The following is an 18,141-nucleotide window of genomic DNA, read 5'->3' on the forward strand; positions in this document are numbered from 1 at the left end:
CCATCTCTTTGAAGAGTCCGTCCTGGACACACTTCAAGTCTTTCCTCATGAGGCCCATCTGGGGGTTTAAAGGACGCCACGTGAAAACACAGGGGTCAGAGTGGGACAGGGTGGAGGAGGAGGGGTCAGAGTGGGACAGGGTGGAGGAGGAGGGGTCAGAGTGGGACAGGGTGGAGGAGGAGGGGTCAGAGTGGGACAGGGTGGAGGAGGAGGGGTCAGAGTGGGACAGGGTGGAGGAGGAGGGGTCAGAGTGGGACAGGGTGGAGGAGGAGGGGTCAGAGTGGGACAGGGTGGAGGAGGAGGTGAACAGTGAGGGGGGGGGGGGTCAGAGAGGACCGTCAGCAGTCAGGCCATCGAGGGCCAGCAGTCACCGTGACAGGAGACAAACAGAAGGGGATGAGTCAAGAGGAATACGCAGAGGAACGCAGACGCAACAGAAATACCGTTGTGTTATTGTGACTGTTTGTCCGTTTCTCTGAGGCTTTCGTTAAGCGACTGAGGGTGGATTAACATCCACGTCATTCTAGAGAAGGGGGCAGGCAGCTTGCTTAAGGGGGCCTACGGACATGGGGGATGAACCCGCTTCCATTTGGCTGGGAAATGAACACCGTAGGCAGTACAATGTCCTGCCCCCCATATAGCAGAAACATGACACACACACACACACACACACACACACACACACACACACACACACACACACACACACACACACACACACACACACACACACACACACACACACACACACACACACACACACACACACACACACACACAGCGTGGATGAATTGACTCAGTAACAGCCTTCGATCAGAGAGCTGAAGACTCTGTGACTCCCCTGGGGTGCATGTGATGAGTTGGCTGCGAGGGTGAGGAGGTGAATGGGTACCTGTGAGGTGAAGAGCTTCCCCTCATGGTCCAGGCTGTAGGTCTTGTTGTTCTGGAGGGTGTCCTTCAGCCTCTGGTGTCTGGGAGAGCGAGGAGAGGAGGGAGGAGAAGAGAGGAGAGGGGAGGAGAAGGGGTAGAGGCAGCCGTTACATAATGTTGGGGAATGGATTAAAAAATACTTTGGTACAAGGATTACACTTTGCAGCAGTACCGTAGAGGAATAACAAATAAATTTGCAGAAGTATATTTTGTTGTCAGAAATTTGTTCATTTGATGTGCTGCGAAAAACAAAAAAAACAAATAAACAAACCAAAAAACACAGACACACCTGATCATTTATTTAATATTTTACGGATAAAAAGGATTATCCAAAGCGACTTACATAGGTTAACACACACATTGACACACCGACGGCAGAGTCAACCATGCAAGGCGACCGCCAGCTCTACCTCCTGAGCTAAGCCGACCCTAAAGGCATAATAGAGTAGGCCTACAAAAGTCGACTGTTCTCTTTTCAAACCAAAGACAAACCAGGGGACCCGAGGTCAAACAGAAGCTCTGACTCAGCAGCCTGCCTGGAACAGGGGGGAACTGATTGCCGTTACTCGTAGTTTAAAGAAAACAGCACGTGATTGCAGGGTGACGTCATGGGGGAACGACCATAACAGGAAAAACTATCAAAACACACATTTCTCAGGAACTCCTTCTCGAGTGAGTCAAACAGTGGCAAGTCATAAATGCTTCATGTGAAGCCCAAGCAGTGTCTTCACAGTACTCTTGAAGCAGTATTTAACCACCAGATGATTTGGATGTTGAAAAAGCCGACCCTATACTGACATCACTTTTTGGGTTTCACTGGCTCTTTAATAAGCGTCCATAACTCTAGGCATCACTGGTTTGACTGGGGAAACTGGGTTGGTCAGACGGCTGATCTGACTTCATAAGGCTGAAACAGCCTCTGACAAACCTTCAGGTACAATCACGCCGTGTTAAATTGTGTTCGCCAGGCGTGTGACAAAGAGTTCAAAGGGAATCTCTTCCGACCAGGAATTCTTCTCTTCCGATGAATAATTCAGAAGAGTCTGAGAACATTGAAAGAAATCTTTTTAAGTTATTTCCGTTTGTCTAGGGGTGGTTTGGGTAATCAAACCAAGGAAAGAGACAAAGAGATCTTTTCAGTGAAATCCTTCCACACAAAACACGTACTTGGGATATTTCAGTAAGCGTGACTCATACAGTCACGCACACCCTGATTTGAACAAGGAGTTCCCCAGAGGTCCACGCCGCCCCGCTTTCACAATCACAGAGCCTGTTAGTGTCAGGAAATCCCTCAAACGGAAGTCGTGGGTTACTACCCACCTTCAGTGTCTGTTTAGGGAGTATGGAGTTCAGTTGCCTTAACTTTACTTAAACTTTACAAAAGCTGGAGCATAAACCGAGGGCATAAACCATGAGCATAGAACTACAGCATAAACCCAGAGCATAGCCCTACAGCAGGCCTATTCAACTAGCGGCCCGTGGGCCAAATGCGGCCCCTCTTAATTTTTTCTGGCCCGCAAGAGGTTGCATGCAAAAAATTTATAAATAAAGGAGAAACATAGTTGCATGCAAATCAGGTTTCTGTTTGTAGCCGGTGATACTAGCCAGTATCAATACCCCACAATCAGTAACTGGCATCACTTATTCTGACAATGTTTGGCTCAACCGATACGTGTGAGTCTAGCTTTCCTCATATGAATGCCATCAGAACAAGGGCACGTTAATCAATGACCTATGAGAAGCTGCATGAGTGTCTCAGGATGAGCCAAACTAGGCAAACAAGGCAGTGCAATCTTCCTCACTGACTCACTGGCTCAAAATGTCTCATATGTACAGTAGTTCTGTTTTGTGATGATTCAAACAACATTGTTTAATTCTAAATACGTGTCCAAAATATGTGAGAACAAAATCTTTAATAATGATACCATTAAAAGTGAAGAAGGAAGGAATGCGTCTGACAAGTTTATTCCATGTAGTATTACTATATATATTAAGTTAACACTACTTTAAGTACGATTTATTTGTAGCGATTCATTCACGTAGTTTTACTCTGTGTGGCCCATGAACCCCCAGTGGTTTTCCTTTTCGGCCCACTTGATAAGGAGGTTGAATAGCCCTGCCCTACAGCATGGGCCTACTGCATATACCGAGAGCATAAACCTAACCCAACCTGGCCTTTTACCCTAAAGTTATTTCTTCGATTGTTTCGACCATGGACAACAGCGCTGTCTTCCCGAAGATTTAATTTGCCATATAACGTTATCGAAGGCTGTTCGGGTAGTCTCCTCATCCAACGATCGCTCATCAAGTTCATGTTTTCATCAGCAATGGTGTTGAAGACTACAACTCCCACGATCGCACGCTATTTCACGACGTCATCAGACGATGTTTTTATTTTGATTGAGTGGCCCCATAGCTGCAGAAAGGACATATTACGCCTTTAATGCAGTACCACCGAGCAAGCCATAATCCTACAGTACATACACCCGTCTACGTCGTGTGACCCAGATCTCACCTCCTTTTCTCCTTCTCCTGATAAGAGTGGAATGCTGTGGATTGTTTTCTCCAGTACACCTGACGTCAGCAGAAAATAAAAAAACAACAGCAGGCGTGAGATTAAAAAACGCACATAAATCACTACGTCAGAAGGCTGTGATGACTTCAGTCTGCAGAGTCAGAGCTGTTTTATGTGTGTGTGTGTGTGTGTGTGTGTGCTTGTGAGTGTGTGTATACGTGTATGTGAGTGTATCTGTGTGTGTGTGTGTTTATATGTGTGTATGTGTATATGTGTATGTGAGTGTATATGTGTATGTGTATGTGAGTGTATGGTTGTATGTGTGTGTGTGTGTGTGTGTCTGTGTGTGTATTTGTTTATGTATGCTTGTGTATGTATGCTTGTGTGTGTGTGTGTGTGTGTGTGTGTGTGTGTGTGTATTTGTATGTGTGTATGTATGCTTGTGTGTGTGTATGTATGCTTGTGTGTGTGCATGTGTATTTGTGTGTGTATTTGTGTATGTGTATTTGTGTATGTATGCTTGTGTGTGTGTGTGTGTGTGTGTGCGTGCGTGCGTGCGTGCGTGCGTGCGTGCGTGCAAGCGTGCGTGCGTGCGTGCGTGCGTGCGTGCGTGCCCCTCACATTCAGCTCCTTCTCCATGTGCTTCAGTGTGGACTCCCCCTGCTCCAGCTGTGTGATCTCCTCATGGAGGACCAGGCGGACCTGCTCTAGGTGCTGGGTTCTGGGGGGCAGGTAGAGAGACCCCATCAGCAGACGAAGACGACAACAGACGAACGCACAATGGTAACAACACAAGAGAAAAGTCTCAAAGATACTGGGAGGGAAATGTACAGCCCACAACTGTTATAGAATTTTAAGCATCAGCAGATCCGTCAAATCTGACGTTTTATTCATATCGTCATATATAAGTCATATTTTAAGGTTCATCTTGTATTTAGCTTCAAAAATGCCTTAGTCAAAGAGATGACTCAGGCAGTGATTATGGAACGTAAAAAAGCACTCTGATTGGCTGAGGATAAAGCCAATGAGGCACAGTGAATCAGCAGCGGTAGCAGAGTATAGTCGGGTAAGACATCACAATTTTATCACAAAGCAAAAATATGACTAAGGCAATTATGCCATGACGCTGCCATGTATCCTTTGAAAAGGAGGAACTAGAAAGGCCTCCTATTCACTGCAGAGGCTCTTCGGTCGACTATTTGGGTCATCCCGATGATGTCACCTAATATTCCCTCCTAGATTACATTACGATGACTCCAGCGGCAGACACAGAGGTGATACAGCTAAACTGAGGACTCAGCAGGGCTGGGGGGGAGGTCAACATTCTGCTGGGCTTGCAGCACACGGACACTCAGAGGACAGTCCAGGGAAGCCGGGGGAAAGGCGGTGACGAGGGTTCGACCCCCAGACCAGTCTCGTCCTTTCATAACCTGTATTTGTTGACTTGAGCGCCGAAGTGGGTGACGTGGCGCAGTGCGGTCTGCGCCGACTGCCGTCCATACCGCTCCATCCTCCTGGAGCGACCCTGAGTGGGAGACACACAGAACCCCAGAGTGACGCTCGGCAGAACACGGAGTGGTGCCTCCAGGGGCGCAACGGAGGACAGAGAGACTCAGGAGTTGTTGTTGTGGAGAACCTTAGCTGGCGGCAGCTGATCGCCAGGTTGAGCAAACGAGTCGCAATCTGAAATTAATTATTTCCGTTATTTCTTTTCTTTTCTGAAAGTATTTATTTTTATCTCTTGCTTTTCATGTCTGGCAGTCAAGCCGCCTACTATTATTATATATCAATAAAAGTGTCATGATAATTTTATTTTGGCAGACACATCAAAAATGATCGCGATTGGTTCGTGCCAAGTGTCATCAAATGGTCACTGACAACGCTGAACAGCTGAGTTCAGTTGGGGAGGCAGAAAAAACCATCACAACCTCCAACAAACAGTTTGTTCAGACAAAGCTATAAATACAAAAGGTTAAACCGTTTTTATGGGTCATTTAAAGGCCACTTGAGCAAAATTTTTTGTATCTGGCATCGTATGTGTGATTCAGAGCATTTCTACAGCTTGACCTAGATAATTCTAATGAGGACAAGCAGGTGAGGCCGGGGACCAGCCACCCTGAGACAGCGATGACTGAGTCTGCGTCAGCATGCGTAAGTATTGACTGAACGTCATCATATGTCGAATCGCATTGGAATAGCGCTCCCTGTGGGTTTTGTGACTCAGGTGAATATGTGCTGCTTCTCCAGCATCACGTCGTTGCGCTGCGCGGAGTAGCCACCACAAACCCCCAGGGTATGAGGCACCCAAACTCTGACCGCTGAGCCAAACGGCAGCGGCCATCCGGTCATGACACACCACAGCGTGATACATACATCCTGGTCTACCCTCGAGGCCACACATTCAGATCACTCAGCTCTACTGGGGTCCCACCTGTAACTTCTTTTGGAGCTTGGAGCTGAACTGCTGGCACACGTTTCCCACGTGTCCAGGGTCGTTGGCCTCGTCGTCGGCCAGCTCCTGGTCCTCCTGATCTTCGTCCTCCTGATCTTCGTCCTCCTCATCGCCAGGGTCCTCGTTCTCTTTGTCCTCGTCGTCCAGCTCGGCCGCCCACTCCCTGGTGATCCGGGTGTGGGTGGAGGACGCCACGCGGCCCGCCCCGTCCTGGGGAGGCACCTTCAGCGCTGGGCGTTGGGCGGGGACAGAAGGGAGGTCTCGGGTGTAATTGGATCATTTTAGCGTGAGCCATACCCCCTGTGTGCCATACCCCCTGTGTTTCCTTTAGATATATTTGGGTGAATGTATTGGGTGGAAAACGTGTAGAAAAAGGTTGCTTAGTAACCCAAAGTTTTATTCTTAAAGGGGACATATTATGAAACCAGCCCTTTTCCTAGGGTTTGGGGTGTTGTTGTGGGTAGATGGTGCTCCCACACGCATGCAAACTTTGAAAAAAGTCTGTACAAGACTTTTTGAGTGAGATACGCATTTCTGGAAGCAGCCCGCCTCCAGCTACCAAACGAGCGAGTCAGTTTTGGCGCCCCCTCCTACGTAGGAAGGGGGCACGTTTGAATATTACCTCCCACTTCCCCACTCCCCTCCAATCAGAGCATAGCTACGACTTTGTGGACCAGCGGACAAGCAGCTCCGGCGGGGGGAACTCGGCGCTAGCCCTGCAGCTAAGCCGAGCTCCCCCCGCCGGAGCTGCCGCCTAAGCTTCGGCGGAAGTCGGGAGGAGGAGACATGGAGTAGAAAGGGATTGTACTCCCGGAGCTGAGCTGCCGGACTGCCGCCGAGCAACCCCAGCCGGAGCTGCTCGTCCGCTGGAGCTGCCGCCTAGCTTTGGCAGTGTTCAGCTCCCGGAGTACACCGCCGGAGCTGCCGGACTGCGGCCGGACGGCTTCGACGGTAGGGAGCTCGGAGGCAGTCCGGCAGCTCAGCTCCCGGAGTACAATCCCTTTCTCCTCCATGTCGCGGTTCATGGACTTCAGAGAGTCAAAGCCAAGGTTCCTTTCCCCCAATTCTTCTCAACCATGGCCGAGATATCCCCCAATACGAGCCTTTACTTGTGGAAGTACCAGAGACGTCAGACACAGTCTTTATTATTCATAATATCATCCGAGGCACACATGGCTTTTGGCCGTGATATTAGATGTATTATATTAATACCCGTATATAATATTATTATTATGCTATATTATATTATATAGATATAGAGCTCCAGGAGTCAGAAAACGGCAAAAATCCCTTCTGCCATGCTATGGTTCAGTCTGACAGCTCATTGGTCAATGGGCAGCAGCTCATTTGCATCAATGCTACAGACACCAGAAACAGCGCATTCTGAAGGGAGTGAAACAGAGGGGAATAGCGACGATTTTTTTCTTCCTAAAAGCTATTTCCAGCAAACGGCTTCAAAAACATGTTTTCTGGAACTCAAATACTATGTTTAATTGTTGGGAAAGCACCATAATATGTCTCCTTTAAATTAATTTAAGGTTAAAAGTTTTCGAAATTATTGTTAGAAAGAGTTTTTACATGTTGAGCCAGCAGGTCAAAGGGGTTCTGGCTACAGATGGATGAGTATGTCAAGCTTCTAAGGCCATTGGACCTGAAGCCATGAAAGGTGAACCCATGAGGCTCCATGCTGACCTGGAGAGGGGGCAGAGGGAGGAGTGGATGGCTGAGTGGGGGTAGGTGGGTACCTGTGTTGTGAGTGGTCCTGCTGCAGCTCTTACTCTTGATGTCCGCCTGGTAGTCTTTCGGACCAGATTTGAACCCCGGGCTCTTTTCCTCCTCCTCCTCCTCCTCCTCCTCTGAGCTGAGCTGGATCTCACTTATCTGGCTGTCGACCTGCACCTTGGTGGCTGGACGAGATGAGAGCATTAAGAGACAAGGAAGAGAAGGATGACGAGGCTAATGTGCTCCTGCTCTGCTGAATATCTCACAGGACTTGAAGAGTTTTCTGGGCTTCATCTTGGGTGAGCGTTGCCTCGTCCTCTTGCCCTTCTTCTTCAACATCTGCTCCTCTTCGTCTTCACCGCTGGATGAAGTTTCTGCGTTTCTGAGGGTCGGCCCTACAGGAGCCCAGATCACAGCATCAACAGACCGCTCTCCTGCCTCCAGAGAGCACTCTGTCTACCTTTATTCATCAGTGTTAACATGGCAGCTCAATCCATACACCAACCACTCTGTCGCTCTTTCTTGTCTTTCTATAATGCCTTGTTAGACATTTCATAGGCAGACTGATGGGCTCTATGGGAATCTCTGTGAAAACGTAAAACAGAAGTGAGAAGGACCACACGCTACGAACAGAACACAGAGGGGTTAGAGAGAGGTAGGAAGGAAGGACAATTCGAAGGGAGAATATCTGTTACCTGAGACGTGATGATGTCGTGGGATAGGCTTTTGCTTCCTGGTTGAAGTTGGTGTTTTCTGTGAGAAGGAACAAATGATGTCACCTAGATGTTGACTAAACGATTGTCTCAAAGACTAAGACCTAACTCTCGTGAAAACTCTGGGTTGTTGAAATGACAATGCTATGCGTGGTAAGTGGCCATCACTTTATACAAATGCAATTCCTTGTTTCAGAGACCGTGCTCTGCCTTGCCCCTCTTCTTCTAGTTTGTTGCATCAATGGAATGAGGAAAGCCACAACGGCTTGGGTTCATGGATTGAGTGTAAAAAGTTTGATCAGTGTTCAACATGCAACCCAAATCGCCCCTACCTCCAGCACTGTCCTGGTGTTGACCTCCACCTTAAAGACACCTATGGATGACCTCATGGAGGAGGACTGCGTCAGACAGGACACCGGCGACACCTTGCTGGATCCGTAATGGAAGGCGTGGTCGTGTGGGTCGTCCCCGGTAGCAGGGGAGGGCTCCTCGCAAGCAGGGGAGAGCTGCACGCAAGCAGGGTAAGGAGCCGGGGACTTGTCTGCGTCCAGCGCCGTGGAGGTGAGCATGGGCTGGGAGGCCTGGGAGCAGAGAGACAGGGGGGAGCGAGGGGCGGAGAGCAGCGGGCGACTGATGGGACTCAGCTGTAGAGAGAGGACGAGAGAGAGAGAGAGAGAGAGAGAGAGAGAGAGAGAGAGAGAGAGAGAGAGAGAGAGAGAGAGAGAGAGAGAGAGAGAGAGAGAGAGAGAGAGAGAGAGAGAGAGAGAGAGAGAGAGAGGGAGAGATTGTGAGGGAGAGATTGTGAGAGAGGAAGAGAGACACAGACAGACAGAGAGACAGACAGACAGACAGAGAGAGAGAGAGGGTACAAAAGAGAGTGATTAGCGTATAAAGACCGAGGGAAATTGGCCAGCCATGATCTAATCATCATGGTCGTCATCTCTTGCCGATGGTTAATTCATGACGATTTTACACAGTGAGTCAAAATGACAGAGAGGAGCTGAATCAGGTCTGCTATTTCCAAATGGGTCACGCGTCAATCAAACAACTTTTGTGTTTTAACATCCCTCTTTAGTTGCAATATGTAGCTGTGGAGTGTGGTTGGACGAAGGCTGGTACAAGCAGCCTCACCTAGGCCGAGTCAGACTGATTGGACTCCGGGGCCGGAGAGGCTGCACACCCGATGCACATTGAGTAATCAATGTGCATCAGTTAAACCACACACTAGAGCTGTGTACGAGATCGTTCCCTATTCACTCACTCACTATTCCCTACAAGCATGGTTTCTCAACCGCCCCCTGGGGGGCGTTCGCACAACCTAGGGGGGCGCTGGGAATGTGATTCCATTTTTGGGGGGAGATTTTAATAAAAATTTTTTTTTTTTTTTTGACTCCAAAAACTCACTCACGAGGAAAGCTGGAGGTTGTATTGATGTTGAATGTTAACACGACCGTTGAACACGACCGCATTGCATTGTGGTATACGGGAGTAACATGTAGGGAACATCGTCTGTACACTCAAATTTTGGGTATTTTAAGTCCACTGTATAGTGCATGAAATTAACCACTGAGAATTCGAACACCACTACAAAATGGGGAGCACCCTATATAGTGCACTATAGCCGTGATAGGGAACGATTTCGAACAAAGCTTAGGAGAGCTGTGGTGCATGGGAACATGGTGCACTGCCCTCATGTATCATTGTCTGCTAACGGGCTTAGAACACCACCAGCCTGCGTCCTTGTCTGGAAGAACCCAGTAAAAGTCAGAGGTGTTCATTTCAATAATGTCATCAATAAAGCCATGTCCTATAACTGATATATTCTACAAATAAAAAGTCTGGCCAGCCCGTAGCGCTCTGTTTGTTTATGCATGTCTCATCTTACTACTGCCACTCCCAGGTTTGCACTCACGCCCCCACAGCAGGGCTCCACTGAGTCAGTCAGCTCGCCTCACACAGTTCCACAGCCTGTTATTCCCTTCTTTCAATCCTGAAGTCTCCTGCTCGCTCACTGCATTACTGCGCAATGAGTCAGAAGTAAGTAATGGTCAAGTAACCGACATTGACCACAACTCATTACAGTAATTACACGGGACTTAACGTTCTACAACCCGTTAATGTGTCGTGTATATATATATTATACTATATTAGTACACAGCTCTTCTCAATGCTCTGGAATGTTCTGTTCACTTGCATGGGCCTTCTGGACTTCCGGAGGTAAATACTTTTTTTTGATAACTGACCGTTGCTAAGCATATAATGACCGCTGGAGTCAACTTTCCACAAGGAAAGTTGACTTTTGCCTCTGATTCACGTCTTTCGTATCACTCCGCAAGTAGTCCGGTAACTTATCAACCACAGCGTATCAGGTTGCTAAGCAACGTCAACGTCTTCAGGGTCTATTTCTCTGCTGATTTCCCTGCTGACACTACGAATGGTAATTGTAAATTCTTATATAACCTCCAGACTCACAACGAACGGCCCCCAGCCGAGGGGCCGGGGGAGAGACCCCCCCCAGACCAGCGGGTTCCTACCTCGCTCACACCGCCTCTCCTGGGGGCCCGCTGTGCGGCCGGGCGACCTACGGGGGTCTCAACGGGGGGGTGCGGCGGCAGGAAGCGCAGAGGAAGAGCCGGGGCCGAGCCCTTCTTCCTCGGCCCGCCGGGGGGGGGGGCGGCCCCCTTGCTGACGCCGTTGCCGGGGGCGACGGGGCGTGGCGGTTTGGGGGTCCCCCGGCCGCGGGGGTGCAGGCCGTCGGGGAAGGCGGGGCGCGGGGACCCCAAGGGGCTGAGGGGGGAGATGGCCGGGGCTGGGGTCATGGTCGTTGCAGCTGGGAGGGGGATGGACAGAACAAGCAGACAGATGTTGAGACAGCTGGGCTCCAGCGGCGAGCCTACATCGAGGGCTCGGCCCCCCCCCCCCAGAGGGTGTTGCCCGAGCGGTCCAAGGTCAGTCCATGCAACAGCGTTTACTTTATGTTATACCAAAACCGGGTTATTGTGGCACATGAAGCAGCTTAAAAACAGTGTCAGCATGTGGCCTCATAGGGCAGAAAGGAGGTCAGTCTGGCTGCTGATGCAGCAGTCATCCCCGTCTTTTAAAAAGCACTTCACATCTATAATATATATTTAAAAAACGGTGTCATTATGGCATGTGGCACACGTAAGCGGACTGTGACGATCATCTCTGAACTGTTGGCATGAAGGGGGTCCGTGTGATCTCCGCAGACCGCGTGACACCGGCCAAACCGCCAGAAGAGCCGCTCCGACAGATGGTTGGACGGCGGCGGATATCAATCAGATCAAGTGACGGCCACCGACGTCAGGACACACGCAGCGTGTCCCCGGGACTCTTACATCTCATCTTCTCCACGGGAGGAAGGCAGGGCGAGCGGGAGGCCAGGCGGGTGGTCCACGAGGCCTTCTGGACACTAATCTGCTCGTTGGGACGCAGCCCTGGTCCTCCTCTCTTCGTCTCCCCCGCTCCCTGGAAGGCTCTCTTCCCCGCCTGTTTCTGGACACAGGCAGAGTGTTGGATTTTAATTGAAGATACTGAACATCAGCTCAACAGTCAACAGCCAACCCTCTAGATTATTTAGGTTTGCATAGAAAAATCCGGAGGGGTCAATTTGGGTGGTAAGGCCCGTTTGCGTCGTCGCCCAAGTTTTGTCTCGCGACAAATCATAAACTGTCGCCGTGCAAGTTTTGCTGCGGTTCACCCTACGGTTCGGACTACACTGCAGGGAACGTTGGCCGGTTGAACGTTGATTGGCTGTAACATTACACATGTCACTCAGTGGCCACGCTGCTGAACGCAGATTGGCTGTCATCGCGCGGATGTTGCGGCAAAGTTGAAATATTTCAACTCGAGCGAATTTGTCAAACTACAAATCATCGTGAACGCGCTCGCCTGTGCAGGGCGAAAGTGTGGCGCGACATTTATTCTCTAGCAAATAATTTGCCAGATTCCTGTCTCTAAGTTCACTTTGCATCGGATCTTGTCGCCCCTTCGCGTTACGTGTGAACGCACCTTTAGACTCCCGAGACAAAGAGCTCTGGGTTCGTATCCCGATGTTTGAAGGATGCATTCAACCTGCTACTTAGTCAAGGGTTTCTAAAGTGTAGACACTTAAATGATGTATTGGCGACGCTGGGTGACGTCACTTCTGTTGGTGTTTGAGGAGAGATCCCAAGCAGACTGAGCCAGCTCGCTCCTCCCTTCCGTGTTTCGTGCATCCAGTAAAAACGATCGTGAACGCAGCGCAAAACCCCACAACACCCACCCCCTGTCGGTGATTGGTTGGAATACTATTTATTTTGGTTTCGAGTGGTTGCTAGTACCATTTGATTCTGTGTACGATCTTGGAGCATAGGCTAGATCTAGCGGATCGTGATGAAAGATTAGATGAATGTTATCATTCATGTTTCGGCCTGGGATCGCTGATACAACCTTTAAGGCCCTTGGGATCAAAGCCTCTGCCGGATGACTAGATAGTGAACAGTAGATGAGGGCTCGTGAATCAACCCCCACAGAGCAGTGGTTCATGTGTAAGGTGAAGGCTGGGGCCCCCACCTGGGGACCGGGGGACTGGTCCGCCTCCGACTGGACGTGGGGCCCCTGGTTGGTCTTGGAGGGCCGCGTGGCTTCAGGAGGTTTGATGGGGCAGGTCTCCTCATTCTTGACTCGCCTGCCTGTGGTGCATTTCTGCCACAAAAATGAATGAGAAGTTAAAATGAAATAAATACTTTTGCCACATTTTCACTTTTGTACATAACTTACATTTATTTAACTGAGGCTTTTGTCAAAAGCAACTGACAATAAGTGCATTCAATCATGCAGATACAACCCAAAAAGTGCAAGAATCAATTGAGTACCGTACATAAAATCAATTAACCCATTGATTCAATTAATTAATTCAAGTGTTTCAAGTGCTACATTTTAGACAGCTCTCAACCATTATCCGTATACAACAGCAAAGGACTAAAGACAGTTATATAGTTGCATGTAAAATCCTTTTTTTGGTATTAGATAATTGTATTTGTGCTGTATCCTTTGGGCCTGTAACGTGCTGGTGTTCAGCTGCTGTATTGTTTCATTTCACCGCTAAACACACTCAGACTACATGTCCAATAGGGAGTGTTCTAAGGGAGAGAGGGGGGCTTTTACCTTGGAGGGTGCAGGCAGCTCTTTGTCTGTGAGGCTGTCACGACCATTGCGCTCTATCTTCTGATTAGTCCGTTTGTAAGGTAGGCTTGTTCTCGTTTTCTCAGTCGCCCGCTCTCTCTTTGCCTGCTGCTCAACAGATGGGTGCTTCTGCCGTGTGGTGGGTGGGGAGCGGGGGGATAGAGGAAACATGAGATAGGACATGGAACACGACGCAGCATCTCACAGAGTTATCTGGATAATAAACGGATGCGACGTTATTCATCTCAGGCCCAGCTTCTCCTTTCAGAAGGGGATATGAATAGAAAGCCTGGCAAGATGATCTTGTGTACTGGACAGATTCGTTCTGAGGTCTTCATTCATGTATGAATATTCATTTTTAATAAGAGTGTGTGGGGGCGGGGGGGGGGAAATGGTTGTCCAGTAGTTTTTTGCAGCAAATCTAATGTTAATTGCATGCTTTGATTGATCACAGCTTCCCCTGTAAGGCCCTGGATGAAGCTAAATGTGAAAACTTCAGTGTCAATGCGATTGATCCTTGCAAGTGTATAACGGGGTGGCTGTAGACGCCTTGCCTTGGCAGCGGGAGGCTGGTCCACCCCAGAATGGCTGTCATCGCTGTCTGGGTCCCTGTAGCTCTTGGCCTGAGTGGCCGCGGCTCTCTGGGGCCTCCTGCCTGCTGCCGGGGCCGCTCTGCTTGGGACAGCGGCCTGCCTCTCTGGCCGCTCCCCTGCCGCCTTCACCAGAGGCCTCTTCTAATGAAACAACAGTGACACCGTGTGGCCGACTGGGGCAGTGCAGCTGAGACTGCCAGCACAATAAACGATTGAAAGTAATCGTTAGAAAAAGTACAATAATAACCGACTTACCTGAAGTGGTCTGACGGTGTCCTTTTGGGCCGATGGAAGGGGTAAATCTGGGGATTCATCTGTAAATAAAGCATCAGATTTGATTCAGTGTACACTCAAGGCACTCCAACTCTTTAACGGAGTAAGATATCATAATATCATTTTCATATATTTGTATTTTTTTTTAAACAGGGCCACATTGTAAGAGTCTATGTATAGAGTTCCACATATAATATATATATAATGTATCACTATATCACTGTGTAGACACTGTATGTTCAGTGGAGCGAGTGTGCAATGTTTTGTACATAAAAGAGCTAGGGGACTCGATTTAGCTGTGTCTAAATAAAGGTTAATCACATAAACATATACATATAAACATGAACATCTGCATGTATATAATGTGCCTATAGAGACACGGTGCATTCAGGGGACTGCCTACAGGTGGTGTCGGGGGCCTGAACGACGGTCTTGGCCGGGGCCTTCCGGGTGTAGTCGGTGACTTTGGGCTTGGGCTTGCGGCTGGACTCCCTCAGCCAGCTGACGTCGGTACCGGTCCTGGTGCGGTCGGTGTCCGTGTCGCTGAACAGGTGCTTCGTGACGTGGCGCTTCCCCTGCAGAGTACAGGGGACAGGGGGGGGAGGCTCGTGGAAGAGGACGCAGGAAGATGGGTCCTTCACCAGGAACAGACTAAACCAAAGCTTCCCCAATGTGTCCGCTGGCCAATTCAAAAATCAAAACTACATTTTGAAATAGAAAATATATATAATAGAAAATATAAAATTGTGTTTTTAACAAGAATGTAATAGATATTCGGTAAATATATATTTAAGAAAAAATACAGTCCTTCTGATAGCTCTGAGAGACATGACGGACATGGTAATCCTGTAAGAAGGTTAGTAGTGGATTAGCAGGTAATGTTAAGTTAACTCATGGTTTACCTTAGGTTCTGGCGGTGCTTTCTTACTGGAGAGGGAGCGAGAGGAAAGCATGCTACTGCTGAAAACAAAAGGGCGGCGTTGGAGAGATACAATTGTGTGGTTACAGATTATTGACTGATTATTTTGTATTGATTATCACTGATTCCTTGTTTGGCTAGCTCTCACCTGCTCTCCAATGCAGGTTCGCCCGGTTTGCCCTATTTAAACAAACAACCATTAGACCATTGAGGGAGTTTTTATTTTTACCAACATAGTTTGGAAAGTTTAAGAGCTATTCACCCCAATATGTGTTGATCCATCGTCCCTGAATGAAAAAATGTCGCCTCTGTTCAAGAAGACAACATGAGATTAGCCGGAATGCATTTAAAAACATTGTTATGATTGTTAAGACATTAAGGCCTCATTCAAACTGCAAGCAAAAGGGCTTGCAAAATGTTTTGCCTAGATGTGGCTCAGATCCGATTTATCAGAACAGTGTGAACAGCACTTTGTATCCCATTTAATCTGAGCCACCTTTAAATGTGGACCTAAATCAGACATAGGTCCGATTTTTCTGCATCATATTAGAATTCATTCAACATTTACGTGGCTCTAGTCTAGACCGACATTTGTCACAATTCTTCGATGGCAAGGATCACTCTGTGACTTATTGTTCTTTTGTGCATGCGGGTCAGTTTGGAGAGGGAATAGTTCACACTGGAATCTGACATTGGCCACATTTAAAACATAATGTGAACAGCCAAAACAGAAACGTCTGACCGGAGGAATAGATCCAGAGGATGACTTAGGCTTTGCACCTTGCGCCTTAGACGTCTAAAAACTCCTATTCACCGCCTTACCTGCTCCCTGTAGAAAGCTTCATGGGGTTGCAGTGGGACTTGTTGAAGTCTGCAGCTTTCCCTGTGCCTTTCTGCAGCAGAACACAATAACCTTAGTACAGTCCTACAACACTAATCAACCCAGGTTAATGCCGTCTTCACCGCACATGACAGCACTTACCTGACCGGAGGGCAACCAGCTCCTCTCCAAGTTCGACCTGAAAAACAGAAGCAAGATCCCTTTGCTGTGGTGGCAGAAGCTGAGGAGGTTGATGATTTAGTGAGAAATCTGGGTTATTTTCTCCCTCAAACCTGAGATTGACAGGTTATTGACTGAATATGTTGCATGGCGGTTTTTCTCACAATGTGTGTGTGTGGGTGTTTGCGAGCGTGTGGGTGCGTGTTAGGGGTGTAAATCATTCGGTTTCTCACCGTTCGATTTGATTTAGATTCTTGGGGACATGATTTGCTGCTTGGTGCTCCCAGTTGAAATGCAGTGTTTCAGTTATAGTGTGTGTGCGTGTCAAGTTCTCGAGTTCAAGCACTCCAGCCCCGTTTGCACTCCGAACGAGCCAATCTCCTAAATATTGGAGGCCTGAACTCTGTTCCCCTTGAGATCCTGCAGCCTGTTGAGCCCAGCAGAATCCTCATGAGTGGTGACGGAGGCCAAGACAAAGCAAAGGCAGGGCGAGAGAGCCGGCCTATGAGGAAGGCTGCAGGCTAACCCACACCAAACAGCCCTGACGAGTCACTTTCTCACCGACTCAGTCGTCAACGTGGTGGATGGAATGATACATTCCATCCACCACGTTGTACTTCATACAACTCTGTTCAGTGAGAGGACAGGATCGCAGCCTCTGGTGAGAGTTAAGGTGGAAGAGTGTGCATAAATGTTAATAACGACTGGCTTACAGCTACATCTTGCTCCCCTTAGAAAGAGTGCTTGGCTCTTTTAAGCAGACCGTTCATTATGGCAAGAGAGTTGATATTGACATGTTTACATAAGCTGTTTACATATCACCACATGAAAACGCCAAGGAAATGCATTGTGCCGTAAATAAAGAGCTGAATGTACACCCAGAGGGAACTGTGGCTGTTGCAGGATTCTTTAACCACAGAACTGAAGTCTAACCGGCCCAACTCCACAAAAATGTTTATTTCCCAAGTTTACAAAACCTCCTTGGCGAAGACAAAGCCATCAACTTGGTTTATCAGACCAAATCTCACTGGAAGTGCAACCCCTCATCTTTAGAACAAGTCCAGCTGTTAAAACTGTCCTAGTCCGGAGAACGGAAGACAACTCACTGCTGCAGGACTGTTTTGAAGACACAGACTGCGAAGGGTTTGCACAAGAATTTAGATTCAGATGAAAACACCTCATCTGTCTTGGCCTGAATAGTCTTCTATACCGAGAAAGTAATGACCACCAAACTGTCCACTCTCTGCTCAGGGTACAAGTGTCTACCTTCAGGACAGACGTCAGACTGTCTGGAAAAATGAAGAAGGAGAGGAGCCCAGGGCAGAAACAAGCCGTGCATTGTGGGGCACTTTGAGAACGACCCCTGTAGCATTTGGAAAGGCATTAAAAGCATAATGGAGTGCAGGAACTTAAACTGGCCAAACTCTCCTCTCTGTAACTTTTACAGAAGCACCGTGAAGAGTATCCTCTGCCACTGGGTCAAGCTGCACTGCCGATAACCAAAGGAGGTTAAGCCACAGAGGTTTGAGGGAACTGTGCTCCCAAACTTGGACACACTGTGTTTGGTAGCCATCTACAAGAATGCCAGCAACACCAGGAAGGATCAAACCCACCCAGGTCACAGTCTGTTTGTCCCCATGCCATCAGGAAAGAGATATAGTCATCAAAGTCAGAAGCAATAGGCTGCAGAACAGCTTCTTCCCCAGAGCTGGAGCATCATTCAACCCCCACCCTCCCCAGTTGCCGAGGACTGTATTGTTTTGAATGACCTAATTGTTGTTCAATACTTTTTCACACTGCACTGTTTCTTTATTATCATTGTTTACCTGTCAAACCAAAA

At 48.4% G+C, this 18,141-nt stretch overlaps 1 protein-coding gene across 6 annotated transcripts in view; it reads right to left on the reverse strand.

Annotated features, from left to right (window-relative positions):
• The window catches only part of sycp2 (synaptonemal complex protein 2), a 29,842-nt gene that overhangs the window by 1,006 nt on the left and 10,695 nt on the right, over window positions 1-18,141 (reverse strand). For 3 of the 6 annotated variants that reach the window (XM_030364919.1, XM_030364899.1, XM_030364906.1), the window contains exons 25-46: window positions 16,284-16,320; window positions 16,124-16,194; window positions 15,564-15,609; window positions 15,450-15,481; window positions 15,285-15,342; window positions 14,786-14,957; window positions 14,365-14,423; window positions 14,071-14,250; window positions 13,499-13,645; window positions 12,905-13,036; window positions 11,689-11,845; window positions 10,867-11,162; window positions 8,665-8,976; window positions 8,315-8,372; window positions 7,886-8,014; window positions 7,643-7,804; window positions 5,877-6,127; window positions 4,876-4,970; window positions 4,067-4,166; window positions 3,446-3,504; window positions 893-971; window positions 2-58 (exon numbers count right to left, since the gene is read on the reverse strand). In XM_030364919.1, the coding sequence (XP_030220779.1) occupies window positions 2-58; window positions 893-971; window positions 3,446-3,504; window positions 4,067-4,166; window positions 4,876-4,970; window positions 5,877-6,127; window positions 7,643-7,804; window positions 7,886-8,014; window positions 8,315-8,372; window positions 8,665-8,976; window positions 10,867-11,162; window positions 11,689-11,845; window positions 12,905-13,036; window positions 13,499-13,645; window positions 14,071-14,250; window positions 14,365-14,423; window positions 14,786-14,957; window positions 15,285-15,342; window positions 15,450-15,481; window positions 15,564-15,609; window positions 16,124-16,194; window positions 16,284-16,320 (2,689 nt within the window). The remainder of the gene's footprint in view (window position 1; window positions 59-892; window positions 972-3,445; window positions 3,505-4,066; window positions 4,167-4,875; window positions 4,971-5,876; window positions 6,128-7,642; window positions 7,805-7,885; window positions 8,015-8,314; window positions 8,373-8,664; window positions 8,977-10,866; window positions 11,163-11,688; window positions 11,846-12,904; window positions 13,037-13,498; window positions 13,646-14,070; window positions 14,251-14,364; window positions 14,424-14,785; window positions 14,958-15,284; window positions 15,343-15,449; window positions 15,482-15,563; window positions 15,610-16,123; window positions 16,195-16,283; window positions 16,321-18,141) is intronic. The other 3 variants (XM_030364928.1, XM_030364910.1, XM_030364937.1) reach the window with 3 other exon arrangements.

This window comes from Gadus morhua, chromosome 1 (assembly GCF_902167405.1).
Source record: "Gadus morhua chromosome 1, gadMor3.0, whole genome shotgun sequence".
Classification (NCBI taxonomy): domain Eukaryota; kingdom Metazoa; phylum Chordata; class Actinopteri; order Gadiformes; family Gadidae; genus Gadus; species Gadus morhua.